Source organism: Chelonia mydas, chromosome 5, assembly GCF_015237465.2.
Source record: "Chelonia mydas isolate rCheMyd1 chromosome 5, rCheMyd1.pri.v2, whole genome shotgun sequence".
Classification (NCBI taxonomy): domain Eukaryota; kingdom Metazoa; phylum Chordata; order Testudines; family Cheloniidae; genus Chelonia; species Chelonia mydas.
This window is the reverse complement of record NC_051245.2, coordinates 23,332,541-23,344,945: the sequence shown is the minus strand read 5'-3', so window position 1 is coordinate 23,344,945 and position 12,405 is coordinate 23,332,541. Positions and strand designations below refer to the sequence as shown.

Genomic DNA, 12,405 nt, shown 5'->3' with positions numbered 1-12,405 from the left:
AATATTAGGTACGTATATATGTACATTATATGTGCAATCCTGGAGAAGGGGCATATGCACAATAACCCTTTCTCTCCTATGTTCTTATATCCTAATACTACTTTACAAATATTTTTCAAAGTAGAAGGTATGTTGCATAAACATCCCACCATCTGTTTTAAAAAAATTTTAAAAACAGAATCTTAAATATAAATTACAATAGTAAATGGCAAGCCATGAGGGGCAGTGTGCAATATAATTCTCCAACTGATGTTTCATTGATGCTAAGAGAAAAAAAGCAAATGATACATTAATTTTTCAGCAGAAGGCCATAAAATGGAACCTGAATATTCTAGGAGTCTTATTTATTGGTAGGTTTTTCCATTAACATTGTTCCAGGCATCAAATTCATGTAACAAAAAGTAATTGGTTTATTAAAGTCAACTCATGGTATGTTCTGTTTTTGTTCCACTTTAAGTTTTCTGCTACATAACCGTGAAATAAATCTTCCAAAGCTAAGATGCAGCATTCTTAGTACGGGAGAAGATATCATACAAAGCAGTCAATCAAATAGATGTTTTGTTTTCAAAATGTACAGTAATTCAGCTTTTTATGGCAGGATTTACAAAGTAATACTGCTGTGGCTTTGATCTTTTTAACTGTTCATTACAAACTCAGTCAAGCAAAAATTGCCTTAAATTTTTCAATCTAGTTTTACATTATACTGGCTCAAAACAAATTCTAGTAAATGGAAATTTGACAAAAAAAATCACGTGTAGCAAAATAAAAAGGCTTCATCTAAAAAAAACCCCTAAAATAACATAAGGTGAGACACTGGAATAAGGATTAGCTGTAGGATAGTACTTCTGGAGTGAAATCTAACAATAAAGAATGGGGGACCACTTACGAACTTCTACCATTTAGAAAAATTCTAGCAATTCAAGTGATGTTTCCTAACTCTAATATAAAGACTTCTTCTGGAGCTCCTTCAAGATGATACACATTTTAAATGATTATCAGAATACTATTTAATTTTTGTATAAAACAGAAACCTTTATAGATTAATAAAAATTTAGAGATGGAGAATGCCAAGTAGGTTGTCTTTTCAGTGAGGGGGTGTTTTCTGCAGCATATAGACTTTGTTCACATATTGCATGATTTCACTGTCAAGAAATTCATCCTTTGCTGCAGAATTGGGATCCAGAACCTCAGCTTTCATTTTCTATATTTCTAGCCCCCATGTCTGAACATAACTGAGGCCTGATCTACAGTTATAGCATCCTAACCCCCTGTGTAGACAGCACCAAGTCAATGGGAGAATTAGCTACCACCTCTTGGAGAGGTAGATTACCTGGGCCAGGAGCAGAACCTCTCCCACTCCACCACTCCAGTGTTTAAATTGTAGAGGAACCCTGAATTTAATAGACCAATGTTATCTTCCTGAGTTTGCAGACCACGTGAAACAATAGATGAGAAGTATGAACTGCCCTATTCATCTAAATGAGGTTTAATGCTAAAATGTAAAGATGACATCTGAGTTATACTGAAAATGTGGGGAACAGGATAAAATAAACTGAACTTAATATCAAAATAACACTGGGCTACTGTACTGACTGTATTATTCAATTTAATTTTATTTAATTCAATAAAAACCTCAATTTTAAAAATTTTGGAAGTTGCCACTGAATGTTTAGGCCTCGTTTATATACTTTATACTAATTACAACAAAATCCTTTATGGACAGAGAGAGAGACTAGAAAGAGGATACTTTGCAGAACTGAATAGAGGTACACATCCCACTTTTAATAATTGCACAGCCTTGGCGGACATTCTATAGCTCTGTAAGTTTTAGGGAAAAGACATGAGGTGGTAATTTTTAAGATTTATGATTTGTCTTGCTAGCTACTGTATATTCAAAGAGAAGAGGGGGGGAAACACCTCTAAAATTGACCAGAATGCACACAAAACCCCTTGACGGATGAATAGTTGTAGATTATTTTATACCCCAGTTACTTGGAGAATTGTATCTTGAAGACATTTTTCTATATTGGCATCTGGATAAGGAGAAACAGTTGGGCTGGAGTTGTCCTGGAGCAAAGAAAGATACTGGCAGCCTAAATATCTTCAAAGAAGCCACTCATTCAGCTTTTCCAAAATCTTAAGGCCAGGCCTTTCCATAGTGGTGCGATCGCAGTAGATTTAGTTATGTTTAGTACAGCTGGTTGGAGAATGGTTATTTTTCCCCTCTAAAAATGTTGATGTTGCATTAAAAAATTGAAACTGAAAACTTTTAGCTAAAAGCCAAAGATGTTGACTCAGAAATGCCACCGCCATGCCTCAGGGGAGTGGTAGTTCAGACCCTCATGGATTCTCCTTTAGGACCCAGGTTCCCCAGCAAGACTACATCTCCCATGATGCACCACCATCCCCCTTGTTGTTGAGCCCCTGTGGAAGTTCTTGTCCATAGTGCAATTTGGGAGATGTAGGGCAGGTCTACACTTAAAACACTGTAGCACTTAAGTGAAGATGCACCTATGCCGATTGGAGAGCTTCTTCTGTCAGCATAGTTAATCCACCTCTCAGAGAGGTGATAGCTATGTTGACGAGAGAAGCTCTCCTGTTGACATAGCGCTGTCTACACGTGCTATGTATGGAGGTTAGGTCGGTATAACTGTGTCGCTCAGGGATGTGGATTTTAAACACCCCTGAGCGAAGTAGTTATACTGATATAGGTCTGTAGTGTAGACCTGGCCGTAGCCTGGCTGGGAAACTTGGCCTATAGAGAAGAATGGGGGCATGAGGCATCTGCACTACAACTCCCATGAGGCACCGTGTTGATGTCTCTGAATCAAAATCTCTTCAGTTTTAGAGTGTTCTATTTTCAATCAAGAGTCAAAATTTTCCACAGAAAGCAGATCCTTTTCACCAAAAAAAATCTCATTTTGTCAAAACCCCAATTTTCCATCAAAAACAGTTTAGAGAGAAAACTTCCAACCAACACCAATTTTTAAGGAAGGACCACCTAGAAAATTATTTCACTGGCCCACTCCAAAATGCTACAGCAGTCAGTCTCTCCTGATCAGAATGCCTAACATGCTCAAGAATTAACATGGTTTGTCTGATGAGGCTGCTAGTCGTGTGTAGTTTCTCCTTACGCTCACTAGCTGCATTAGGCTACATCTCTACTAGGAGCTAGGGACATGGTTCCCCTGCTTGTGTACATGTACCCAAGCTAGCTCCCATCGAGCTGGTGTCAGTATAAATAGCAGGGTAGCCACAGTAGCACGGGTAGCAGCACCGGAGCTCGGCTGAGCCATGCCGAGTATATACCCACCAGGCGTTTGTACTCAGCACATCTCAGCTGTGCCTTAACGGTGACTACACTATTTATGCTCACGTTATCGCAATGAGAGTTAGTGTGAGTATATATGCACATGAGCAGGGGAATCACAACTCTAGCTCCTAGTGTAGGAGTAGCCTTAGATGGCTCTGTGTTTGGAGCTGAAATTTGCCTCATATATTTGGTTTAGCTTATATCTTGTATTAGTGTTCTACAGATTGTTACAACCTGTTAGAGATTTTGTTCTGTTTTTTACTGGCTGTAAGATAAAGTACAGTCTATTATTCTTGAGGGTCTACTCTAAACATTTTCTTTGTAGATTTCCGCACTGCTGTACAGTGCCATAAAAGGGATCATTAATAATAAATAGAGAACAAGGTAACAGGAAGGTATCAGATGCTTATTTTGATTTGAAACCCATACCATTTTACCAGAGGTACACAGACTCAAACTAAACAGCAAGGCGACTGTAATAGCAGGTCCAGTGATGTCATGGATTTGTCAGACAACAGTATAGCATTAACATCTAGTTATACAGGAAGATGGCATTTTGGGCGTGCAGTTCACAAATCTATTAGTGGGCAATCTCATGGGAAAAAACAGGTGGAAAAGATCTGAATGTGTATGTAGAGTATATAGATAAACCTTTTCTTTGCCTTGCTTTCCTTTTGTCTGAAGTTGATATCCTTATTGCTCTTATAATAATACAAGTAGAAAATATTGGCAAATCTTTGGGAATCCTTGAAAGGTACCTAGTACTTTAGATCTTGGTCATGCATCCCTTGCTTAGCAAGTCAAAGATTAGAGCTGCTTTGCGCTGATTGATGAACATGCTAAAAGCATACTACACAATCCCCATTCAGAAGGCTTTGGGATAAATTAATTGTATCTCTTTCAGTGCACTGCTTCTTGTGGAGGGGGCATTCAGCAAAGAACAGTAAAGTGCATCAATACAGAAGATAACAAAGCCGAAGATCAAATTATGTGTGAGCATGAGTTCAAGCCTCCAGAATCTCAGAAATGCAATATGCAAGAGTGCAGGAAAAGTGCAGGTAAGTTAATACCCTTGGGTGAGATTTTTCAAAAGAGCTCAGCACCCAACATGCATCCAACGTGCTGAGCTCTCTTGAAAATCTGTCCCCATTTGCAAGTGCTAACCTCTTTTGAAAACTATGCCTTAATGGTGAGGGAGGCAAAGCTGATGTGTTTCCTCTTGGAAAGATCCACAATGGCAGCATCAACTCTGGACAGACCGTCATAGAAGTGTCAGGTACCGGTTCAGTCTCACGTGACCAGTGCCCTGAGCTCCTTGGCTGCTTTAAATAAGACCCTCCTGCCAGCCACACCAGTGACAAATCCATACAGGGGCACAAGGAGTCCTGCTCCAGGGACCGCACTGATTCCCCGCCGCCGTACAAGGACGGCAAGTGTCTCCTAAGACTCTCTCCTCCCACAGTCTTAAAGTGGAGTCCTGTGCTGACGCCACAGTACCAAAATCCAAGGAAGTCTTCATTTTCAGCACTGAGCATGCCAGTACTAAGCACCTCAACATCATCCATTCCAACACGGGGAACAGCAGCACCATATGTGCCTGCCCCAAGAAACCTGGCACCGACCACCTCCTTTGGCACTATTGGAGTCCTTGGTTCTGATAGCACACAAACTCCCTTTGCCAGCGCCGCTACCATACACAGCACCAACAGAATTTTCTGTCAGAGACCGGTACTGGATTCGCCTTCAGAAGCTAAGGAGAGGTCATCACCAACTACCCACCTTAGTACTGATAGTGAGACAGTCACTCTTCAAGTAGGTCTCCGCTCCTCTGCCATTTTAAATAGTCTTGCAGGGAGAGAGCAAAGGGGATGCGGGTGAGTTAGATGTGTATGACGGCACAGCATCCACTCATAATGGAAGCAGCAGCTAGGATTATAGGGTAAAACCTGCCCAAATATTTCATCATATCTTTCATAATACTAACAGAGAGGGCTGGGCCAATATTAACCAGTTTAGATACTGTGTCCTCCCCTGCTTCTTTTCCACCCGCTGTGCTCTTACTGGCCCAGATCGAGGAAGAGATTCTATGATTCAGGGCCAGTTCTCTCCCAAGCCGGGGGCCACCCTTCTCTGCGCTGGCTGTTCGATGCCTCTTCTCCACGAACTCTGTGCTCGGGGCACTGCTCAGAACATAGTCCAGTTCACCATAAAACAGACAGGTGGTTGGGGCAGCATCAGATATGGAATTCTTATCCTTGGTCTTTTGGTACGTCACCTTGAGCTCCTTTATCTTCTCCCTGCGCTGCTGCCTGGTTTGCCTGGTCCCATGATTGGCCAGCAGCTGCTTAGATATACCATGGTACAGGTTGAGGTTCCTCTTTGAGGAGCTATTATGGGGTTTGCTTGCATGGGCCCAAAGCTGCATCAAGATTCTGGGTATGATCCTCCAGTCAGGTGGCTGCATGCTGATACATGGGCCTCTTACTGGACATTGTTCTACTGTAATCAAACACCGGATATGGGTAGGCTGAAGAAGCCACAAGTAGTGTGGGACTGAGAATGCTGAGCAGAGCACAGGTAGATGGCAAGATAATACACAGGAATGGGTCAGTGTGTTCTTTACAGAAAGTGAGGGGGCAGAATGGGGTCTGAACTGCTGCACTCGAGTATCTACTCCCTCCTGCCTTATTCGAAAGCTACCACCAGCTCCTCCCAGTCAACACGGCCTCTTAGAAAAGTAAGTTCCTACAGCTTCTTCAGGAATCCCCTCCCCAAGCTAGCCAGCAATCACTGGTAGTGCAGTGGGTCAGGGAGGCAATGCATATCTGTAAATGTGGTATCTTTGAGAGTGGTGTAACACACTGTGGTTTGAGCCTTGTTCATCAAAGGTCCTTGGTGCAGGTGCTGCCTTGGAGCTCAGATACTCTGCTTCCCTGCTATTCTGTCCATGCATTCACACAGATCTAGACACGGATATAGGTTACTCTCATCTAGACGCTCAGACTATAACTAACTTTCATCATGTTTTTCACCATAGGCCTGCCGTGCCACAAGGACAAGCTGTCCATTAATTTCTGCCAGAGACTGAAGCAGATTGGCAAATGTTTGGTGCCATCAATGCAGACTCAGTGCTGCGTCACATGTAACAGGCCCCGAATTCCTAACAAAAGAAGATCTGGAAATCAACAGCACTTCAAAGAACAAAATTACACCAAACCCAGAAGAAAATTGCGTCCGATCCATTCTTTATAGATGGAAACCTAAAGAACTATCAAAATTGGGAAAATACATCCTTTAGGGCAGTCAATCCCAATATGCTTCTCCAGCCTTCTCTTTAAGACAGCCACAAATTTGTCATTGTGATTTGCAATGTACACCTGTTCCTCGTACTTCTTATGCATGTATGGAACACAGGTTCGGGACATGCGTACAGGATTAATTCGGTCTTTAAATAAATGTTGTGCTTTTTGTTTTTCTCCATTTACAGTGGAAGAACAAACTGTGGTTCCCCCAAAACAGTATTAAAATAATAACTGGCACTTGTACATAGCACTGTTTAGTCCCAGATTCCAAAGGGCAAAGTTATTCTATCCTGTCTGTTGTAATTACTGGGGCTTCCCTGTACACAACCTCCTAGGATGCCAGTAGCATGCTGGGTGTACTGCAACCTGGAGGCAAGCACTGTAGGTGCTTCAGCAGCTAGGCCTTACTGGTGCTAGCCATAGTGGACCCCAATAACTACTCAGACACATGGCCAAGGAAAAGGGTTGGCAGGAAAGGGAAAGGTTGCAAATACCCTAGGTACAGAAGCGTAACCAGTTATAGTTCAAAGTGAGCAATCGCGGTTCTTATTTGGCTCCCTGGGGCAGCCCAATGGACAGTTAGGGCTCTTCAGGTCTACTTGCCTGGGATGCTGTCTCCAGTCCAATCTCTAGTCAAGTAAATAGGCACCTAGAGATTTCTAGGCCAGGATGAGTTAGTGTTCCACACTGGGGCCCCTTTGCTCTGGCTCCCTGCCCAGCCACGGTTGTTCCCCCATCAGTCCCATACAGAGCTGCATTCAGCTGTATCATCTGACATTCACAGCCTGTTCTGCAAGTGGTTCCTGGGGATTTTGCTCTGAAATCAGCTTCCCTGCAGCAACTTGCTTGCCAGGCAGCCACCATTTCCAAACAGAGTTCGACTACTTCCTGGTTCAGGAGCTTTTCTCTTACCTGGCCAGGAGGGAATGGGGAGAGAGCAACTGGGAGTTGTAGTGTCCTTCTTAGCAAATCCATCACACTATAACACAGAGCTCTGAGCCAGCTCCTTCTTTATATTAGTCACTTCGCACTGCCAGAGTGGTACAAAGTGACCGTAAAGCTGACGCCCCAAAGGGACAGCTGAAGATCCCCACCATGGGCCCTTAGGTTTTGTACAGACTTGTTTTTGTTTTTTTTTAAATCTGTTTGAGTTGACAATGTCTCTTAAAACTGCTAGTTTATTGCTGTCTCTTTAAAAGGCTATTAACCTAAAATTATTAGTGGAGTTTTGTCATAGCTAGCTATGAACTTGTATTCAAAGACTCAGTTTAGTCAGCATGTTTTATTAAAAGAAAAAAAGTTAAACACTCGACTGACTCTCTGAAGGAGACCTCCTAAGTACACAGTTCTGAGCGTGGTTCTGTTGGTGCAAATATCTTGGAACGACCTAAAGAACAAATGTTCAGGATTAAATTATACCATATATTTTATGCTCTCATGATGCAGTATTCAACCTTTTTTAAAACCAAGCTTTCAGCACCTACTGAACCCAATTAAACAGTTTATTTTACAGTGATATCTAAAGCAAACAGTCAAAAATCTGCTAAGGAAGCCTAGTCAATAGTGGAGCATTTCCCATGTTTGGTATCAGATAGTAGGCTTGATCCTACTGCCACCGAAGACAGTGGTGTAACTACCTTCAATGGGAGCTGGATTGGCCTTTAAAACAGGCAGAGATTTAGGCTGAGAATTTTAAAGGGTCTGAAAGGAATCTGGTGCTCGAGTTCCACTGAAATTCAATGGAAGTTGGATGCAGAGGCCACTCAAGACAATCTGCCACCGTAGGCAAATCTTCAGTGTTCTGCCCCCCTCCTCATCGGCCTAGAGTGGCAGATTTGGCTCAGCTGCCCTTCCGTCATGACAGAGGGGTGGCTGAGCCAAATTTGAGTAGCATTGCAACCTGGCACATGAGGTTGCAACACCACTCAAATTTGGTCCAGCTGCCCATGACGGAGGGGCGGCTGGGGCAAGTATGCTGCCTTAGGCAGTGCCTAGTTCACCTATAACTAAAGCGGCCTCTGTTTGGGTCTTCACTCAACCCGCTAGTTTGTGCCAGCTTTGTCCTTGATACCTCCCTATACTTTCCTAGCCCTTATTTAGAATACTACATTCCAAATGTGGATGGGTCATGAAAGTCCGCCCTACCTGCACATAGTGCAGGGGTTCTCCAACTTCAATGCACCATGACCCCCTTCTGACCACAAACATTACTATAGGACCCCAGGTGGGGGGACCGAAGCCTAAGCCTGCTCAAGCCCTGCTGCCCCAAGCAGGGTGGAAGGGCCAAAGCCAAAGGGCTTCAGCCCCAGGTGGGGGGCAGGGGCCTCTAATGTGAGCCCTGACACCTAGGGCTGAAGCCCTCAGGCTTTGGCTTCAGCCCCACATGGTGGGACTCGGGCTTCAGCCCCAGGTGATGGGGCTTCAGCCCCGGGCCCCAGCAAGTCTAATGCCATCCCTGGTGACCCCATTAAAATGAGGTTGCAACCCGCTTTGGGGTCCCGACCCATAGTTTGAGAACCACTGACTGAGTGCAAAGTATTCATGCCCCTTTGCTTTGACAAGTTTTCTATTTTCTGATGCCAAAGCTGACTTCAGCTTTGCAATGTGTTGGGGGATGCTTGACATGGGTGAACAGAATTGTGGGAAGATAACTGTATTAACCTAACTTCCCAACACTTGTAAATATCACGTATATATTTTGTTAATACCATGCACATAATACCTATTAATGTGGAGTATACTATGCCTAACATAAGTATTGGCTAACATTTGAAAATCCTAGCCATACCCTGCAGCTTCCTAATTGTTCTAAGGATGTACTATATACAGTCTTCTTGGTTTTATACCATATGAAAGGGAATACACACTCATAAATCTGTTGCAGTGACTAAAGCCTCGTCTACACGGGGGCCGGGGAGGGATCAATCTAAGTTACGCAACTTTAGCTACGTGAATAACCTAGCTGAAGTTGACGTACTTAGATCTACTTACTGTGGTGTCTTCACTGCAGTAAGTCGACGGCTGATGCTCTCCCGTCAACTCTGCCTCCACCTCTCGCCCTGGTGGAATACCGGAGTTGATGGGAGAGTGCTCGGCGATCGATTTATCACGTCTAGACTAGACACGATAAATCAACCCCTGCTGGATGCATCGCTGCCCTTTGATCCAGTGGGTAATGTAGATGAGCCCTAAAGGAGTGTGACTGTAAAACATACTAGAAATATGTTTAAACCTGACTATACTGTACTAATTAAGGCCACGATCCAGCAACTGCAGCCATGCAGGTGAGCATAGTGATCCGTCCCTCGAGAATACACCCACACCCACATACCCTGGCATGGCAGCATTTGCAAGATCTGTGCCTCAGGTCTTCACTTGAAGTTCATGGGAGTTCTGCAGGTGAAGCATTGCAAGATTGGGCCTCTTAATGTGTGTGGGACAACAATTTAATCACAATTACAGCTACTTTATATTCCTGCTTTAAATCAGCTGTTAAAAGATATGGTGCTACTATAATATGGTGCTAATATTTGGATGGTGACTAAAATGATGTATCCTCTGTGTGTGTGTGTGCATATGCGTGCATACATAATCTATATGCACATAAAATTATACGTATCTATGGTGTTGCTGGTCAGTACCAGTTCTATTGCCTTTTAAACATTATGAGATGCTTACAAAATATTTGCTTTTTATTTTTTGAACTCCTGAATGTTTAATAGTCCGGATAAAGAATAAAAACCAGACCATTTTTACACAGTTTGGATATAAAATTATTAAATAAAATGAAAGGAAGGGTGCGTTTCATCGCTGAAGCAGCAACATGACTGCAAAGGGTTTGGTCATAGAGCTCCATTGTTTCAAGCAGAGATTGTATTGAGGGCCAAACACGGACCCACCTAACTCAATGGAGCTTGCAGGTGCTCTTGAGGTGCACAGCACCTCTCAGAATTGGAGCTTGAAAATGAGGGGTTTTACTTTACCATCACACTCTCCTAGGATACATCCATACTGGAGTGGCAGTATAATTTCCAGCACAGGTAGGTGTGCGCATGCTAGCTTTGATCAAGCTAACACACTAACCATAGAAGTGTAGCAGCAGCAGTGGGAGGCTCTGGCCGGCCTGAGTACAGTCCTACCATGGTATTTACTCAAGCGGCTAAACCATCCTGCCTCCTATCCCACCATGGCTACACTTGTATTTTTAGCCTGCTAGCTAGATGAAGGCTAGTGCGTGTACATCTACACGAGCTGGAAATTACCTCCAGTGTCAATGTATCTCTAGACTCAGGAGGACATGAGCCTTTATGCCCACATGGCACAGTGTAAATGAGCTAGGATTAGCAGGCACCCATCAGTGACATAGGAGACTGACCAAGTGTGCACGGTATAAGTGGAAGGGAACTCACCCAACTGAGGTTATCTTTCTGTGCTCATTACAGCCAGCATGGAGTAATTTCTCGCCTCATTATTGGCTTCCAGGCGTTGTGATTTATTTAAAATTGAGGAAGGTGAAGAAGTGATGGTCCATTACTCAAATGATGTGACTCTCTTCGGGTCAAAGGGGAGTTCTGCCAAACTTGGTGCTAAGCTTACTTCAGGGGAAAGAGTGTGACAGCAACATAAACCTTTATAATACAGTTTTGCTAGTACTCTATTCTATCTAGGTGCTTATACCACGCTCCTCACCTTACTATCTGCCATATGCTGACTGCATTTGTAATAGAGTTCCTTGATCAGTTTAACAAGTTTCCATTTTTAAAAAGTTAATCTTTTAAGGAAAGATGGTTTTGTGGCTATAATTCTGATGGTTGCTAGTCTCACAAGTGAACTAAATAACCATTCACTCTAGACGCATGTTACGCAAGCCCACCATATTATTCCGAGACACTTCAGTTCCCTTCATCTTTCTCTGCATGAGCCCTTTTACACAGCACCTGCACAGGCTGTCCTAGCACGTAAAGTGTTTAAGAAACAACCTATAACAATTTATTTTTGTAGCTTCATAGTAAAGGGCATTAGTTATGTGTGATGTGTCTGATATTTTGTATGGTCCCAATAAAAGAGTAATCACAAACAGGAACAATCAGAAAAAAATGTTAAGAAAAATACCAGACTGGAGTTCTCCTCTAATTGGGGATTTGCTATAGCAGAATCCTCTTACCTGATATATTTCAGAGTCCCCTGTTGCAATATAACAGAGTAGCTCATTAAAAAGAAAAAGTAGGGAAAAGCTTAGAAAAAAACTTTAATTGAAATAAAACACTGTACTGAATATAAAATAAAAAGTGATATTCACTGTTTGTCATCTTTATTTTCTCTTTCCGTCTTGATTTAGCAATTTCCATATTAACAGACTATATCTTGGAATTTCACAACAAGCTAAATGCTACTCAACTCCTTGGCATTGGCTGAATGCATCCCTGTTAAGTGTATTTATTTTAGATTTATGCAAAGTACAATAAAAACACACCATTCAATACTCTGGGCATCCCTGACCTTTTTTTAAAAAAAATGTCTACTATATTGTTAACTCTGTGCTGATTTAAGCAGCAGTAGCTGGTATTTGCATTATCAAGCTAAATCAGTTCCCTGAGAGGTGTCCCATTAAAACAGCTATTGTAGTAAGCCTGTCTATTTATATGGTCCTTCCCACTGAGCGCCTCACAAACACTGGTGAATTTATCTTCACCACACCCCTGTGAGATAGGGAAGTATTTTATCCCCATTTCACAAGTGGGGAACTGAGGGAGAGGAAGAACAAATGATCTGCCCATGGTCTGTGACTGA

General features: G+C 42.7%; 1 protein-coding gene across 3 annotated transcripts in view; it reads left to right on the top strand.

Annotated features, from left to right (window-relative positions):
• The window catches only part of ADAMTS12 (ADAM metallopeptidase with thrombospondin type 1 motif 12), a 313,276-nt gene extending 304,290 nt beyond the window's left edge, over positions 1-8,986 (top strand). For all 3 annotated transcript variants that reach the window (XM_043547279.1, XM_027831000.3, XM_007068846.4), the window contains 2 exons: positions 4,218-4,371; positions 6,351-8,986. In XM_043547279.1, the coding sequence (XP_043403214.1) occupies positions 4,218-4,371; positions 6,351-6,565 (369 nt within the window). In that variant the 3' untranslated portion in view covers positions 6,566-8,986. The remainder of the gene's footprint in view (positions 1-4,217; positions 4,372-6,350) is intronic.
• The last annotated feature ends 3,419 nt before the right edge of the window (positions 8,987-12,405 follow it).